This window comes from Paroedura picta, chromosome 9 (assembly GCF_049243985.1).
Source record: "Paroedura picta isolate Pp20150507F chromosome 9, Ppicta_v3.0, whole genome shotgun sequence".
In the NCBI taxonomy this organism is placed as follows: Eukaryota; Metazoa; Chordata; class Lepidosauria; order Squamata; family Gekkonidae; genus Paroedura; species Paroedura picta.
Window position 1 is genome coordinate 7,524,121 of NC_135377.1, and position 16,501 is coordinate 7,540,621.

At 48.2% G+C, this 16,501-nt stretch overlaps 1 protein-coding gene across 1 annotated transcript in view; it reads left to right on the plus strand.

Annotated features, from left to right (window-relative positions):
* Positions 1–16,501, plus strand: part of ST3GAL1 (ST3 beta-galactoside alpha-2,3-sialyltransferase 1) — a 100,440-nt gene that overhangs the window by 66,234 nt on the left and 17,705 nt on the right. Inside the window, exon 3 of the mRNA XM_077351453.1 lies at positions 15,811–16,153. Coding sequence (XP_077207568.1) covers positions 15,851–16,153 — 303 coding nt within the window. The 5' untranslated portion in view covers positions 15,811–15,850. The remainder of the gene's footprint in view (positions 1–15,810; positions 16,154–16,501) is intronic.

The window sequence follows — 16,501 nt, forward strand, 5'->3', positions numbered from 1 at the left end:
TTGATGGTGGGGTGAGTTGCCCACACTTCTTTTTGGGTTGTTGCACAGCGGCCATCTTTTAGTCTGGCAAAAATATATATAAGTTTTTTGTAAAAGCCATTTTGGGAACTCACTGGGGTGAAAGACCGACGGGGAAAGAGAGAGAGAAGCAAGCAGTGGAAAATCCCTTGTCCAGGAGCAAGCAGGAGAAGGCTTTTCCAGCCTCCCAAAGATGGAGGCTTTGGGGGAAGGGTTGCCAACCCTGGGTAAAGAAATTCCTGGAGATCTGGGATGGAGCCTGGGAAAGGCAGAGTCTGAAGAGGGGAAGGAGCGCAGCAGGAAAGATGATTCCCTCCAGGCCACCTTCTGAAGTTGCTGTTTTGTTTAGGAAGCTAAGCAGGGTTGGCCCTGGTCAGCACTGGGATGGGAGACCACCAAGGACATTAGGGTCACTACTACCCAGAGGCAGCCAATGGCAAGCCCACCTTGGAACGTCTCTCGCTAGGAAGAGTCAAACTACTGCTCCCCCCCTACTGCCCCAAAATTCCTCACCCCCCCCCCCCTTTGATCCTTCAACTTCCCCCAGGGGGGCATACTGTCCACTTTGGGAACCTCTGGTTTGAATGAAGTCAATTCACAAATGACTTTGAGAGCTAGGCCGTGTCGCAAACCCATCTATGTTTTGGGTTTCCTCCCCCACCCCCGCCAACAATGTAATTCTTTTCCTAGTTTAGGATCAGAATGATCAGAAGATTTCTGTACTCAGGGGAACAGGGAGAGAATCATGGAGTATTTCGATGGAATTTTATAGCCCCAGAGGTCAAGAAGAGGAATTAGCACCCAAGAATATGAGAAGAATAGAAATCTGATAGCAGAAGATAGACAGGTGTAAGACAACCTGGCCCGACGCTGCGAGCTGCCCTTTTTCTCCTGTGTGTTGCCGATAATATAAATGTTGCCTTTCTCTCTGTTTCCTACTTATCTCTATCCATGCCTGATGGTGCCTTCCAGATTACGAGATAATAATCCAGGGTTTTATTGAGTTTGTAAGTCATTAGACTTTTTCATCCCCTGTCTGCTTGACCGAGGGGAGTGTAGGTTAAAATAATGATATTTTGTACTTGAAACAGGATTGTTGGGTTCTAAGGGGCCAAAGATGACTTGGGACCATGGATAAAATATCAGCTACCTGTATTGTACTTGCATGTCTCTCCTGTTGGTCGAGTTGCCAATTTACAGGTTGGGATATTCCTGGAGATTTGATGGTAAAGCCTGGGCAGAAAGGGGAGGGACCTAAGCCAGATCCAGGTTGGGAAACTCCCGCAGATTGGGGGGGGGGTGGAATCTGGGGAGAATCGGGGCCTCAGTGGGGTACAATGCCTTAGAGCCCACCCATCAAAGCACCCCTTTTCTCCAAGGGAACTGATCTCTGTAGTCTGGAGATGAGCTGCAATTTCAGGGAATCCCCAGGTCCCACCTGGAGGATGCCATCCTTACTCTCTGCACACCCTGGTCTCAATCCAAACTGGGGGCATTTCCACATTCTCATTTTCCTTGGTTGTGTATTCATGTTCTGCATATTTTTATCCTGTTCTGCACATGATTTGCCCCCTCTGGAGGTCAATTTGGTATTACATCACTGTATGTCCAGCATGAAAATCTGCAGTTTTAATCAGCAAGAAATATGCCGGACGTAAGGCAGTGTAATACCAAATCGACCACTAGAGTGAGCAAAACATGTGCAGAACACCGGGGGGGGGGGGGGAGAATGAGAACACACAAGGGAGGAAAATAAGAAGGCAAAAAATCCTAGGGTCCTCATGGACCTGGGAAACTCAGAGTTCCCACCACTAGGCCTCAGGGATACACTCAGGGGAAAGATAGCATTGTACATACAGCCCTGAATGGATAATTAACCTATTTTCACATGCCTGTCAAATTCCCCAATAAGCAGACTCTTGGTTGAAGAAAACTCTTTATTAAGGGGTTAATAAAAGAGACACAAGAACACTCTTTGCCAAGACTGAGGATAACGAGCAGTGGCCCAGATTTAAGATGCTCCCAGCCTTGCTCCCGCAGCACCCCTTAGAACCAAAACTCAGGTGAATGCAGCTAGCCTGTGAAAGCGAAAGGGAGTCGAGTGTGGTCCGCTATCCAAAGATACATATGGACTGTAACTGCCAGCCTCCCACAGATCTGAAAGTTAGAACAGCATCGTTTACACCAGGGGTAGTCAAACTGCGGCCCTCCAGATGTCCATGGACTACAATTCCCAGGAGCCCCCTGCCAGCATTTGCTGGCAGGGGGCTCCTGGGAATTGTAGTCCATGGACATCTGGAGGGCCGCAGTTTGACTACCCCTGGTTTACACTGTCTAGCCCTCACACACACACACACACACACTGGTCAAGCAAAGAAGAAGAAGAAGAGTTGGTTTTTATACCCAGCCGACTTCTGGCCACCCTGCAGGGTTTGACAAGGCAAGTGACGTTCTTATATGCCCCTTTTCTCTACTGGAAGTTCTCAAAGTTCTCAAAGCAGCTTACAGTTGCCTTTCCCTTTCCTCTCCCCACAACAGACACCCTGTGAGGTGGGTAGGGCTGAGAGAGCTCTGTGAGAACAGAACTGTGACGAGCCCAAGGTCACCCAGCTGGCTGCCTGTGGAGGATCGGGGAATGAAACCCAACTCGCCAGATTAGAAGCCACTGTTCTTAACCACTACGCAAAGCACAAGCACCTCTTGTGCGTAATGTAATCACCATAGCAAATATCAGATCAGGGCATCAACATAGCATGGTCAGAATATAGATTCAGGAGCCCACAGGAAAATGGCACGGACAGGTGACAACATGCATGACATCTGTGGAGGAGGCGCACGTGCATCGAATGTGCAAATCCCTTTGCTTCGCAGAAGGTTGTCGGATAACATGGCTGTCGTTATAAGGAGACAACACGCAAACACACACAGATAATAGCAGGTGTTTTCAAAAGATTCTGGTCGGCTTGGGGTTGTGCAATTTAATTATGAACGAGTCCAAGAAAGCGTCTCTGAAATTCGCTGTGGCTCTTGTCTCCACTTTCTGGAATTGCGTTGCCGCCTCCGCACCAAAATGCCACCCGTGCTTGCCAACAGTCAGGGGCATCTCTGCGAACGCAGGCAGGCCATCTCAATTAATTAATCCAGAAGGAGTGCCATCCCTTGATTTCTGGATGCGTGCTAATTAAATGTTTGATGAGCCGCTTCCATGCGTACCTTCTGGGCTGTCGTCTTTGTCACACTTAGGAAGGGCTGGGAAGCACGTGGATACGCTTGGCGTATGGAGGTTTGCAGGGCAATCCTAAACAGAGTTGCGCCGTTCCAAGAGTGTGGACTTCAATGGGCTTAGAATGGTATAAGGGTGCTTAGGGCTGTACAGTGAGGGGTGAAGGTTTCTGATTAGCTTTGCAGGAGGTTGTATCTTCCCTGTGGGACTGAAAGGACGCTTTGGTCGCCATTTTGTAGCTGGTTCCCTCTTCTGTGGCAGCCATTTTGTGCACATACCCAGGAGGCTGTGTCAGAATGTCAAAGGTGACCATAGGAAATTGAAGAGCCCAGATCTAGCCTTACCAGGTTGCACACCATGGAGGGCTACCTCCTTTCCCCGTACTCTGGACCGCACTCAGTGGGGCAGCAAAAATTAAATTTGGGGAGACAGCAGTATTTGATGCTGCGATGTCACTTCCTGCTTAAGTACCTGGAAGTGACATCATGGCATCTCATAGAATCATAGAATCATAGAACCATAGAGTTGGAAAGGGCCATACAGGCCATCTAGCCCAACCCCCTGCTCAACGCAGGATCAGCCCTAAGCATCCTAAAGCATCCAAGAAAAGTGTGTATCCAATCTGCCACATTCTAGGAATTGCCCTAATCTCTATGGGTTTTTACCAGAAGGATGGCACTAACTTCCCAGTCCTTCCTAAATGTGAGTTCCATCAAAACATCACACTGTTGTTCCCCCTAATCTCCAGCCCTATAGGCTCCCAACTGATGACGCTAGGTCCACCACTCCTCCACCATCCCATACTTTCCATACAAGAGGGCGGAGGAAAGCTGGACCACCAAGGAAAGTAGCTCTCCCAGGCCAATGAGTGAGACTGGAAAGTTGGAGCCAGGAACTGCTTGGGACAGCCCGGGTTTCTGGGTACGTATGGTTGGTTTGATAGGAAAGATTCGTTTGCTGAGAGGCCACCCCGAGACACAAAATGCGCTAAAGAAATTTGTGAGAGAAGAAAAGTCTATCCAGCCCCCTTCAGGTCTAGGATTGCCAGCCTCCAGGTGGGACGGAGATCTCCTGGAATTGCAACCCATCTCCAGATGGCAGAGATCAGTTCCCCTGGAGAAAATGGCTGCTCGGGAGGGTGGAGTCTACAGCATTTTGCTCTTCTGAGTTCCCTCCCTTCCGCAGGCTCCGCCCTCCCCAGGCTCCACCTTCCAAACTTCCCGTTAATCTCCCAACCCAGAGCTGGCAGCCCAAATTGAGGTCCTCCACTCACACCTCTAGACACGACGAGAAAAAGGATCGTATCACTGGCCCTTTGGTTCCGTTGTTTTATGTACAGATGTTTTCTTTGGCTTGCTTGAGAACCGAGGAAGTGAGACTGTAAAAGAACAGGAGGTAAAACGGCAGCTTCTTTGTGGTCCAGGACTCCTGGTGCCCGTTTCAGTTTCTCCCCGTCTTCTTCAGAGGGTTGGAGGGGGAAAGGCTGGTCATTCGTTTCAGCTGCCAATGCCGCCCTGCCAAGCGCATGACAAATGATGCTGTGCCCACTCTCTCGTGTTCGGATCGAAGTACCAACGGGAAAGTGTCCTTATCCCACTCCCGGGCTTAAGTGTGCTCCGAAGGGTAGAGGCAGATAAGAGGCCATAACCATTGATTTACCCCAAACGGTTAGCAACTTCGATGCTTCCCTCGTAATTTAGAAGTGTTCTCAAGCCTCCCATGAGCTGATGGATGAGAGTGGGCCAGCAACCAATAAATTGTCCGGAATAATTTTTTTCCAATAGTATTTTATGGGAATTTTAAAATGCAATCCAAAGAAGAAACAGGGGGGAAAGAGCAAGAAAAGACAAATAAAAAAGATTTCCGATTTTATCCGTGATGGTCATAAATCAAGCTAATGTCCACCATGCTGGGTTCATACAGAATATTTTTTAGAATCCCCCTTTCCCCCTGTACTTTTTATATTTTCCCCTTCCTTAAACCTGTAGATCATTTTATTGTTATTCACATCACACGGAAGGCCTAAAGAAGATTTTCCACCCATCCACCCACCCACCCACCTACCCATCCATCCAGCTACCCACCCACCCATCCACCCGTCCGTCCATCCGTCCATCCATCCATCCATCCACCCACCCACCCACCCATCCATCCATCCATCCATCCATTCATTCATTCATTCATTCATTCATTCATTCATTCATTCATTTTTTATTTGTAATTTAATGTATAGACTGCCCTTCCCCAATGATAGGCTCAGGGCAGTTTCCAACAATAGTATACAATTGAAACTATAAAAATATCATCATCATCATTAAATTTTAAACCACTTCTCTACATATGGCTCAATGTGGTTTAAAACATGTTAAAAGATACATAAATACTTTTTTAAAAATACATATTTTATTCATTTCATTCATTCAAAACAAAATACCATTTGTTCCTTAGCTGCCACATTATCCCTGGTGAATTCAGTAATTGCGGTAATATTAAGAATCTTCCCTACAGTGGAGAGCTTCATTGGGGGGGGGGGGGGTTAAAATATCTTGAACTAGCGATGCCATGCCCCCCTTTTTTTGGGGGGGGGTATCCCTGACCACTGTCCCCTTGTCCATTTCCACTGAGCAGCAGTGGGAGATTTTTTTTTTTTTTAATGACACTGGTTGCAGTATCACATCACATCCAGGGAGAAAAAACTGGAAGTGACATAGGGTAGTTCTAGCAATCACCAGATACTCTATGTCTTTACCTTAGAGGTTTTGGCAATTTCTAGAGCTACTCACGCCACTTTCATTTTTTTCATCAGAAGGGACATGATGTCACAGCTCCCTTGTACCCTGCCCCGCAACCCTATCCCGAATTCCTTGGAGAAGGAGCTGAATAAAAATATGGCAGATAGATTAAGGCATTTGCTGTGGCTGTCCTTTTATTACTTTTTGAGGTTCATAGACAATAGCATTGTACTCAGGGCTGGCATCCGTATATGCCAAAGTGGGGCAGTTGCCAAGGCCTGTGTCTTCTGGGAGGGCCCCCCTGCCACCACCCTCCCCCCTTTCAAACTCCCCTGCCCCCTTTCCACTTCTTGTGAGCCCTTCCAACACCTACAGGCCTAGCTGCAGGCACTGATCAACTTAGTCAGGGAAGAGGGGGATGACCACTCGGAGGAGCAGAAAATGACCAAGTAGATAAAGCAGGGATTCTGTGGCCCGCATGACCACAAGTTAGGGAAACAGCCACTTCCATTGGTCCCTCATGGTCAAAAGGTTGGAAAAGACAGAAGAAGAAGAAGAAGAAGAAGAAGAAGAAGAAGAAGAAGAAGAAGAAGAAGAAGAAGAAGAAGAAGAAGAAGAAGAAGAAGAAGAAGAAGAAGAAGAAGAAGAAGAAGAAGAAGAAGAAGAAGAAGAAGAAGAAGAAGAAGAAGAAGAAGAAGAAGAAGAAGAAGAACTGGTGGTTTTGATTTTAGGGGGTTTTACCCCGTTTTTCTCTATCCAAAGGAGTCTCAAAGCAGGTTGTACACACCTTTCCCTTCCTCTTCCCACCACAAACACCCTGTGAGGTAGGTGGGGCTGAGAGAGCTCTGAGAGAAACTGCTCTGTGAGAACAGCACCATCAGGACTGTCACTGGCCCAAGGTCACCCAGCTGGCTGCATGTGAAGGAGGAGCAGGGAATCAAACGCGGCACACCCGATTAGAAGCTGCCACTCTTAACCGCTACAACAAGCTGCGTCTCAGTACACCAAGATTTTTGAAAGCGGTGACTTCTGGATTTTACATTTGGGTTTATGAAAGATGCAGGTGAAGGGGGAAATACACACACACACACATACGTGTAGAGTCAACGCAGGCAGTCCAAGCAAGAAGTCAAGAACAGCTCCTCCTTGGATTTTAATTAAATTGTCAAATAGGAAACAACCGAGTTACCAGGCAGCTTTGTGACAATTGCCTTCCACGGAACAGATTTATAGAAAGTGAACTGTGGGCACCAAGATAAACCATGTGCTGACAGTCTGTCGAGGAGGAAATGAAGTTTGGTAACCCCGAAAGGAACCTTTGTTATTAACGAGGGGAAGTTAATCCGCAGAGCTGTAAGCTTCTACTTTGTTGTTTTGCTTCTGTTTTCAAGAAGGTCTGTAAAGTGATGAAAATGCAAATAAAATAGCCAAGCGAATGGGAAAAAATGCAACCAAAAGAGCTACTCCCTACCCCCCCTACCCCAAATTTCCTTGGAAACCTTTTACTGCATTTATGATTAATCAACATATTACAAATATAAGAGGGCGTGGATCATTTTTGTGGCTTTCTCCTTCCTTTTTTTGCCATTGAGACCTCGAACGGGAGGGAAGGGATGTGTTTTTATTCTTTAAAAACATTACGAATGAGGAATTAAAAGGTCTTGTCAAATCTGTAGGTTCAGGCGTAGACATGGATACTGGAAAGGATTTATGACCCCAGCATGGAACAAGGAGAACTGAAACTGGACCAACCCCCCCCCCCCAAAAAAAAAAGAAAGACCCCAACTTATATACATCCACAAACAATAGGATCTTCCCAGCAGTGCACGCTATTGGTCAGTTTCATTTTAAACCAACTGGATCTTGCAGACGGGATCTAGCCACGCATTGGCTAATTGCAGTGCGGACTTGCAATCTTGCGTCAGACCTCAGGTCTCCATAAGCAGCAGGCCTACAAACACAACAGGTCTTAATAACCAGCAGGAAAAGTGCCCCCCCCCCCATCCCCTGGCCCTACTTCCTTTGTCCTAAAAGGATTTGATAGGCCCTAAATGTTGGCCCCCAGTAGCCCAGGCTAGCCTGCCCTCATCAGATCTCCCAAGCTAAGAAGTATTGGCCCTGCTTAGCCCTCGGATGGGAGACCCCAAGGAAGATCAGGGTTGCTATGGAGAGGCAGGCAAGGGCCAACCAACTCGGGACATCTCTTGCCTTTAGAAGAGTTAATTTTTATACTCTGCTTTTCACTGACCAAAGGAGTCTCAAAGCGGCTTACATTCACCTTCCCTTCCTGTCCCCACAACTGGCATCCTGTGATGGGGGGGGGGGCTGAGAGCTCTGGAAGAACTGCAGTGTGAGAACAGCTTTAAGATAACAGCGATTAGCCCCAAGTCTCCCAGCTGGCTGCATGTGGAGGAGCGGGGAATCAAACCCGGCTCTCCAGACTAGAAGCCTTCACTCCTTCATCACTACACGCTACAGTCGTGGGGATCTATCAATCAGCACTAATTATCACCGTTCCTTCTCAGGGTAATTAAAACCCTGTTGGCTTGCCATAAGCCGTCGGTAACTTGGCCGCATTTTCCAAAGGGTTACCAACCTCCAGGTGGTAGCTGGAGATTATTTTGCCAGGAGAAAATGGCCACTTTGGAAGGTGGGCTCCGTAGCATTTGACTGCATTAAGGTCCCTCCCCAAACTCCTCCGCCCTCAAGCTCCACCCCTAAACTCTCCCAACCCACAGCTGGCAACCCTAACTTAGGATAACAAGGTTTTATTCTAGCATGAAAATCGGTGGTTACCAGTCAGGAAAGGCTGAGGGACTTGGTAGCGTTCTGCCTGGAGGAGGTGGAGAGGGGTCAGGATGGCTCTCTTGGAGTATCTGGAAGGTTGTCCCTTGGAAGAGGGCAGAGAAAGGTTCCTGTTGGCAGCTGAGGAGTAATGGGCTTAAACCAGGGGTAGTCAAACTGCGGCCCTCCAGATGTCCATGGACTACAGTTCCCATGAGCCCCTGCCAGCAATGCTCATGGGAACTGTAGTCCATGGACATCTGGAGGGCCGTAGTTTGACTACCCCTGGCTTAAACTAAGTGTAGAAAAATATGGGCAAGATATCAGTTAAAAAAAAGTTCAGTCAGAGTAGTTCAGCTTCAGCAGCGGAAGGGGCTGCCTAAGGAGGTGGGGAGCTCCCCCTCACTGGCGGTCTTCAAGCAGCAGCTGGACAGATCCTTCTCCTGGATGTTTGAGGCTGATCCTGCACTGAGCAGAGGGTAGGACTAGATGGCCTGGATGGACCCCTTCCCACTCCAATGATTCCAATATAATCATAATGTAAGTGAGAAGAAATTGCATATATATTTATATTTATTTATCATAGCTAAAATCCAAAGCCTTTTAAATATATTCTTCCTTCTTCCTCCCTCCCTCCCTCCCTCCCCTCTTTTATTATTCTTATAACAATTATTCTTGTATTAATCTTTTATTCCTCTTTTATCATTCTTCTTATTGGCCCCTTCCAACTCCATGATCGTAACTTCTGGGTCCTGGGCTGGAAAAGGGTCAGCTCTCAGCTCCTCAGATGCAAACACGTCCCTAAGAATGGTCCAGGGCTGGGGAACGGGGAGCCCTTCTGCCTCATTACAGGGCGTGAGCGAGGAGATCTGTACAGGGAAGCATTTGGAGTAACAGCTGACAGCCTTGGCTCATTGGACGCATGGGGGTACGTTACCTCTCGCCCCAGCCGGCTGTCCATCAGCTCTTAGAAATGCTGTTTTGGTTCACCAGTCTATGCGATGGCTGCCATCCAAGCACTGGGCCAGCAGAAGTCAACATGCCCCGGAGACCAAACTTTTGGCACAGCTGAACTTTATGTGGGGGGGGGGGGACAGTGTGCGTTCCATATGTTTGCGCATGAAGGGCAGGAGAGCTGACTGCTGTGAATCGTTGCCAGTTGGCGGAGAGCTATAAATCAGCACTGGCCAGAGCTGTCCGTTCAGGGCCATTCCTTCTCTGGGTAATGGACAGATACATGGTTGGCACGGAGCCTGTGTAATATACTCACCAGAACTGCCCTCGTGGTTTAGGATCCGTTGAGTCTAGTTTTCTGGCTCTGGGGAAAACAGACAAGGCAGGGAGAGGATGAATCTGCAGGGAGAGGATGAATCAGAGGCACGCTTGCCTTCTAAGATGCCCATCTCCTGGTGGGACCTGGGGATCCTCCAGTTTTAGAGCTTCTCTACAGGTGACAGTGGCTCCCGTAGAGAAAATGGCTGCTTTGGAGGGGGGACTCTATAGCATTATACTCCTCTGAGGTTCCTCCCCTCCCTAAATCCTGCACACTCCTGGCTCCACCACTAAGATCCAACTTGGTGTGGCCGTTGAGAGCAGTGGCCTCTCATTTGGTGAGCCAGGTTTGATTCCCCGCTTCTCCTCCGCATTCAGCCTGCTGGGTGACCTTGGGCTAGTCACAGCCCTGATAGTGCTGTTCTCGCAGAGCAGTTCTGTCAGAGGACTCTCAGCCCCACCTACCTCACAGGCTGCCTGTTGTGGGGAGAAGAAGGGAAGATGATTGTGAGCTGCTTTGAGACGCCTTCAGGTAGTGAAAAACGGGGTATAAAACACAACTTTTTCTTCTTCTTCAAAGTCTTCAGGTATTGGGTCAGTCACAGAGCTCTCTCAGCCCCGCCTGCTTTACCGAGTGCCTCTTGAGAGAGGAGGGGGCAAAATTGCATTTTTATTCTTAACTTCAAAGATTTATTAGAGTAGAGAAAAGCAGGGTATGAAAACTTACTCTTCTTCTGTTGCTTTAACTGGAGGTGCCCGGAATTGAACCTGTGACTTTCGCCATGCCAAAACAGGTGGTCTACCGCTAAGGCACAGTCCTGGCCAGATCCAGCCATCCTGTTAAAACCACCTTGTTTAAAAACAAGACAAAAAGCAAAACAAGGGTGTGACCATTTAAATCCCAATTAGAAGCCAGTGGAAAACTACAGATGATGTAAGGGAAAGGTTTGGGGTTAGCTATTAACACGCCGAACACAGAACGGGAAAAACACCCCCCCCCCCAGAGACACCGAAGTTTGCTCAGATAAACAGACCATGCTTTTGTTTATTACATGCCCTAAAAAAGGATTTTTTAAAAATTAATAAATTCATGTGCAGCCCAGAGACTTGGATGCAGAGCTGCTGCATTCTTTGCCTGAGCAGGGATTGCTTACTACTTTCTGTTAAAGGTCAGCCGTCGTGTCTCCCTCTTCATTTGCTGGAATGGAAGAAAACAAAAGCAGGAAATGAAAGGAACAGCCTCACAATGTCGTGTGAGCCTCACGGGAGGGGGGAAAGCTGCCTGCATCCCAACTTTGGCACATCGAAACTGACCCTGCAATGCCCGCCAATAAAAGGTTCACGGACATCGGTGGCTGAGTGAATTGGGAAATAATAGGAGGAGGAGAGGCAGGAAAGATGGTGAAAAGATGTCGGAGGAGGAGGCTGCGATGGGAGAAAAGGAGGTTGAGAGGGGACATGATGGCCCTCTTTAAGTATTTGAAAGGTTGTCACTTGGAGGAGGGCAGGATGCTGTTCCCGTTGGCTGCAGAGGAGAGGACACGCAGTAATGGGTTTAAACTACAAGTACAACGATATAGGCTAGATATCAGGGGAAAAAATTTCACAGTCAGAGTAGTTCAGCAGTGGAATAGGCTGCCTAAGGAGGTGGTGAGCTCCCCCTCACTGGAAGCCTTCAAGCAAAGGTTGGATGCACACTTTTCTTGGATGCTTTAGGATGCTTTGGGCTGATCCAGCATTGAGCAGGGGGGTGGACTAGATGGCCTGTATGGCCCCTTCCCACTCTATGATTCTATGATTCTTTGAAACAAGGAAAAGTTATTGAATACGGGGGTGCTCCCCCCCATGACAGCTGAAATCAACCGCTGCGTCTGCCAGTTGCTAAATTTTAAAAAGTATTTTAAAATATTTCGCCTGAAGTTTAGGTTTTCTCTTGGCATGAGTATGGATATGTATTGCTCTCCACATGTCCACACGCAAGCATTGAGCAGGGGGTTGGACTAGGTGGCCTGGATGGCCCCTTCCAACTCTAGGATTTTAGGATTCTAAGAAGTTGCCTTGTAATGCAAGACCTTTTGTCATGCACCAGTTCTCCATTCACATCATCTGCCACCTGATTCCTTTATCTGGAGATGCTGGGGATTGGACCTGGGACCCAGTTCTCCCCTGGCTCACCGGGCTTTAGCCACTGTGTGGATTGGATGGGCCATTGACGTGATCCGGCATAGCTTCTCCTACATTCTTACACTTGCCCCTGAGTTGCAGGCTGACTCCTATGCTCTGACATCCAGTTTGCGTCTGATGCTGCAGCCACAATCAGTGTCCACGAATGTGTGAACTGTCCTGCAGTGTGCAAAGTGGGACCGGGAAGGAAGCACCACGAGAGATCGTGTGTTTATTGGTGGGGCACACAGAGGGGAGAGCAAATTCAGTATCAGACTGTACCATATTGGAAGAATTAAGCAAAGACAAGGGTTTTCAAGACCAGATCCTCCTCCTTCTCTCTTGTCTATTTCTTCCTCTCTGCCGTTTCTTCCTCATTTATCGCCTCCCCTCCCTGGTTCTTATTCTTAGTCGAATCAGGTACCGGATGGCTCTTTGATGCTTGCACAAATTGAGAGTGGGAACAGAAAGCAGAGAAGGGTCAGGTGAGAGCCTTACCTAAGAGATAACAGTGCTGATTAGCGAGGGACGGTTGGGTTTGAGCTGTCAAATATTTGGTAACTCTTTTTTTTACAAACTCCCATAAAAAAAACATGAATCAACAGGAAGAGCAGGTGCACACAAGAGGATAGGTTGTCAGCGTATTGTTGATCTTCCATGAGCTGCAGCCCTCTTTGTGTGTCCTTTTTTCTTTCTTAGTAAAATTATTATGAGGAGCTGACCGGTAGGGAATGTTTGTGTACTGCGGGGCGTTTGTGGACCCACGTCTGACTTGTTTGCCAGAGGAGGCTGTGCCATCTGCCAGAAGACAAAAGTTGTGCCTCCTATTACTATCTCCAGCAGGAGACAGCGTGGTGCAGTGGTTAGAGTGCGGAACCGTGGTGGTGGAAAGGCCATCAAATCACAGCTGAGTTACGGTGATCCTGCAGGGCAGCGTTTCCCAACCAGGGTTATACACAACCCCTGTGTCGGGGAGGGGGGTTATTTCATGGTTTTTGGTGCAGGTTTTTCACTCTGGGTAGATGGGTGGATTGGAGGGACATAGAGAAGGGGACACAGCACTTCTGGAGGTGTGGCAGAGAGGCGTGGCCAGCTGACATCACTTCAGGGTTACCTTGACGCCTACAAAATTGTCCCCAGCCAAAAGATTGAAAAAGGCTGCTGCAGGGTTTTCAAGGCAAGGGATGTGGTAAGACTCTGGTATTCCTTGGAAGGGTCCCCTCCAAATACTAATGAGGCCTGCTTTGTAGTCCGAGATCTAGCTCCAGCTAGCCCACGGCAATGGAAAATGCAACGGAACTCCATTACGAAAGTAATCATTGGCCGGCAGAATTTAAAGGGCACGGAGCAGAGTTGTTCTCTCTTGCCCCGGAGGGACGGACCAGAACCAATGGGATGAAATTAATCCAAAGGAAATTCCGTCTAAACCTCCGGAAGAAGACAGTGAGAGCGGTTTCCCACTGGAACAGGCTTCCTCGGGAGGTGGTGGGTTCTCCGTCTTTGGAGATTTTTGAACAGAGGCTGGAGAGCCATCTGACGGAGAGGCTGATTCTGTGGAGGCTCAAGGGGGTGGCAGGTGACAGTGGATGAGCGACAGGGTTGTGAGTGTCCTGCATAGTGCAGGGGTTGGTCTAGATGACCCAGGAGGTCCCTTCCAGCTCCCTGATTCTATGAGACATGAGCAGTAAGCATCCAGGAGGCCAGGCGCATGGTGCACACTTCACTAGTAAGCCATATTCTGTGTGGTCTGACCATCGCATTGTATTGCAGTATCTTTGTTATTTTTCAGACCATTTCAAAACTTCAAAAACCAACAGTTTCATCTTGTGGAGATGTTTGATTTGACATAAAAATAATTTAACATTTAAAAAAAATGAAAAATAATGAAAAAAATGAAAAAAAAAACCCAGAGCATCCTTTTGATGCTTTCACATACATCTTACGCGGCAATCCGATTCTCGCAACCTTTAATGCTTTCAGAAAGACAAGAGTGGGAAGGAGGTTAAATATCACATCATATCCTTTATACCCCCACCTTACCCACCTAATGGAGAACCAAATTCTGCATTCCGCAAGGGTTTGGACTAGATGACCCTGGAGGTCCCTTCCAGCTCTATAATTCTGTGATTCCTTGGATCAAAGCATATGGCACCATTCTCTTGCCCGCCATTTTATCCTCACAACAACCCTGCGAGGTAGGTGTGGCCAAGAGCGTGTTCTTGGCCCACAGCCACCCAGTGAGCTTCCACAGCACAAGTGGAGATTCAAACCTGGGCTTCTAGATACTAGTCCAAACAATGTCAACTTTAGTACAACCCAGAACCTTAAGTTAAATGAGAAGATCCATAAAACGTCCTGGTGAAGCTCCCCTTCTCTTTAGTTTGCCCAGGTACTAGAGAAATTACACCAGGATGACGCTTGTCCATTGGCCTTCATGCAAGCTGATCAAAAGCTGCTCATAAAATAATGACCAAGAGGAAAGGGGGATTCTTCTCTAGCCATCGTTGGGGATGCCAGTCTCCAGGTGGGACCTGAGGATCCCCTAGAAGGAGAGCACTTCTCCAGGAGAGAGAGATCACTTCGCTTTGAAGGGTGGATCCCTCCCCGCCCCAAATCCCGACCACACCCAGCTCTGTCCCCAAAGTCGCCAAGTACTCCCCAACCCAGAGCTGGCCACCCTCGCCCGTTTCTGGGGTTTTGTTTTGTTGGTTTTTCTCTTACGGTTTCTCCTCCCACGCAACCCAAGCGTCTTTGACAGAGCTGATAATTTCCTCTTAGATCTGCCAGGGTGAGAAAAGCAACAGTGCCGCTGTTCCCTTTGATTAAACCTTCAGAGGGAGAAATTAGCAGCTGTTCCGCAAGAGCCAGGACACCGGAGGGTTTGGGGCGTGCAGTTGGGGAAGGCAGAGAAGAAAGAGGCAGGCCCGGGTTTGCCTCAGAGGTTGGCCAAGGACACGACGAGGGGTGGTTGTTTTATTCCCTGGCGTCTCTGAACAACGAAGGTCATTAAACTCAGCCCGCCGTTTGGGGAAATGCTGCTATTATTATTATTATTATTATTATTATTATTATTATTATTATATTATTATTATTTGTATTTGTATTTGTATTATTATTTGTATTAGTATTATTAGTATTATTAGTATTATTAGTATTATTAGTGTTGGATTTATTAGCCACCACTCCCAGACAAGCTGGCTTGTGGCGGGTTAAATACAAAATACACACAATGACACAATCTTCAATTGAAATCCCCCATCAAAACCCCATAAAATGAAAGAAAAATGTTAAAACCATGGTGGAAATAACAGCACATTATCTAACAGCCCCCATTAACAGCCAGGGTGGCTGGAGAGGGGTGTGAGATCTGACCACACCAATGGACCAGCATGGAAGCATATCTTCAAGGGGGGGGGAAGCCCCATCTGATCTAGTATTTGCCCTGAACCCAACCCTAGACCTGGCGGAAGAGCTCCATTTTGCAGGCCCTGCGGAAAGCCAAAAGCTCTCCCAGGGCCCGCAGCTCCTCCGGGAGCTCATTCCACCACGTAGGGGCCAGTCCCGAAAAATAAACCCCCTCTTTTTGATTCCCCCCCTCCTTTTTCTTTCTTCCATCAGCCATCGCCTTTCATTCCGGCCGAGGAAGTCACGCGTCAACATGCTGGCCGTCAGGAAGAAGAGTCTGAAAATGTTCACGCTGGCCTTGCTGTTTGTCATCACCATCACCTCCTTCTTGCTGAATTACACCAACAACGCCGTCATGGCCACCTGGGACCCAAAGCTGATTATCGAGCAGTTTCGGAGACTGATGAAATACCCCCGGAGGCCCTGCAGCTGTAACGCCTGCATCTCCGAGCAGGGGGTCTCGCCTTGGTTCGACGAGAGGTTTAACCAAACTATGCAACCTATCTTGACCCCACGGAATGCCTTCATGCCTCCAGAGAACTACAAGTGGTGGCTGGTAAGTCAGGAGGGAGAAGGAGAGCGTTGGCTTGCGGGTGGGATGTTTGGCGGGTCGGTGTTGCCCTTTCGTGAAGGCGCCGAATCCTCGGGTTGAAAATCCACACTGCAGATGGATGTCCATCCTTCCAAAAGCCTTCAGATAGACAGTCTACCCATCCCCAGGTCATAGGCTCCAACAGCACATGTCTTGGGTACATTCTTGCATTGATAGTAGGGCTGTCCCAGCAACTGGGGGAGGGAGCTGTGGCTCTGCGGCAGATCATCTGTTTGGCATTCAGCAGGTCCCCGGTTCGATCCTCGGTCTCTCCAGCTGATCATGGGAAAGACCTCTTCCTGAGACCACGGA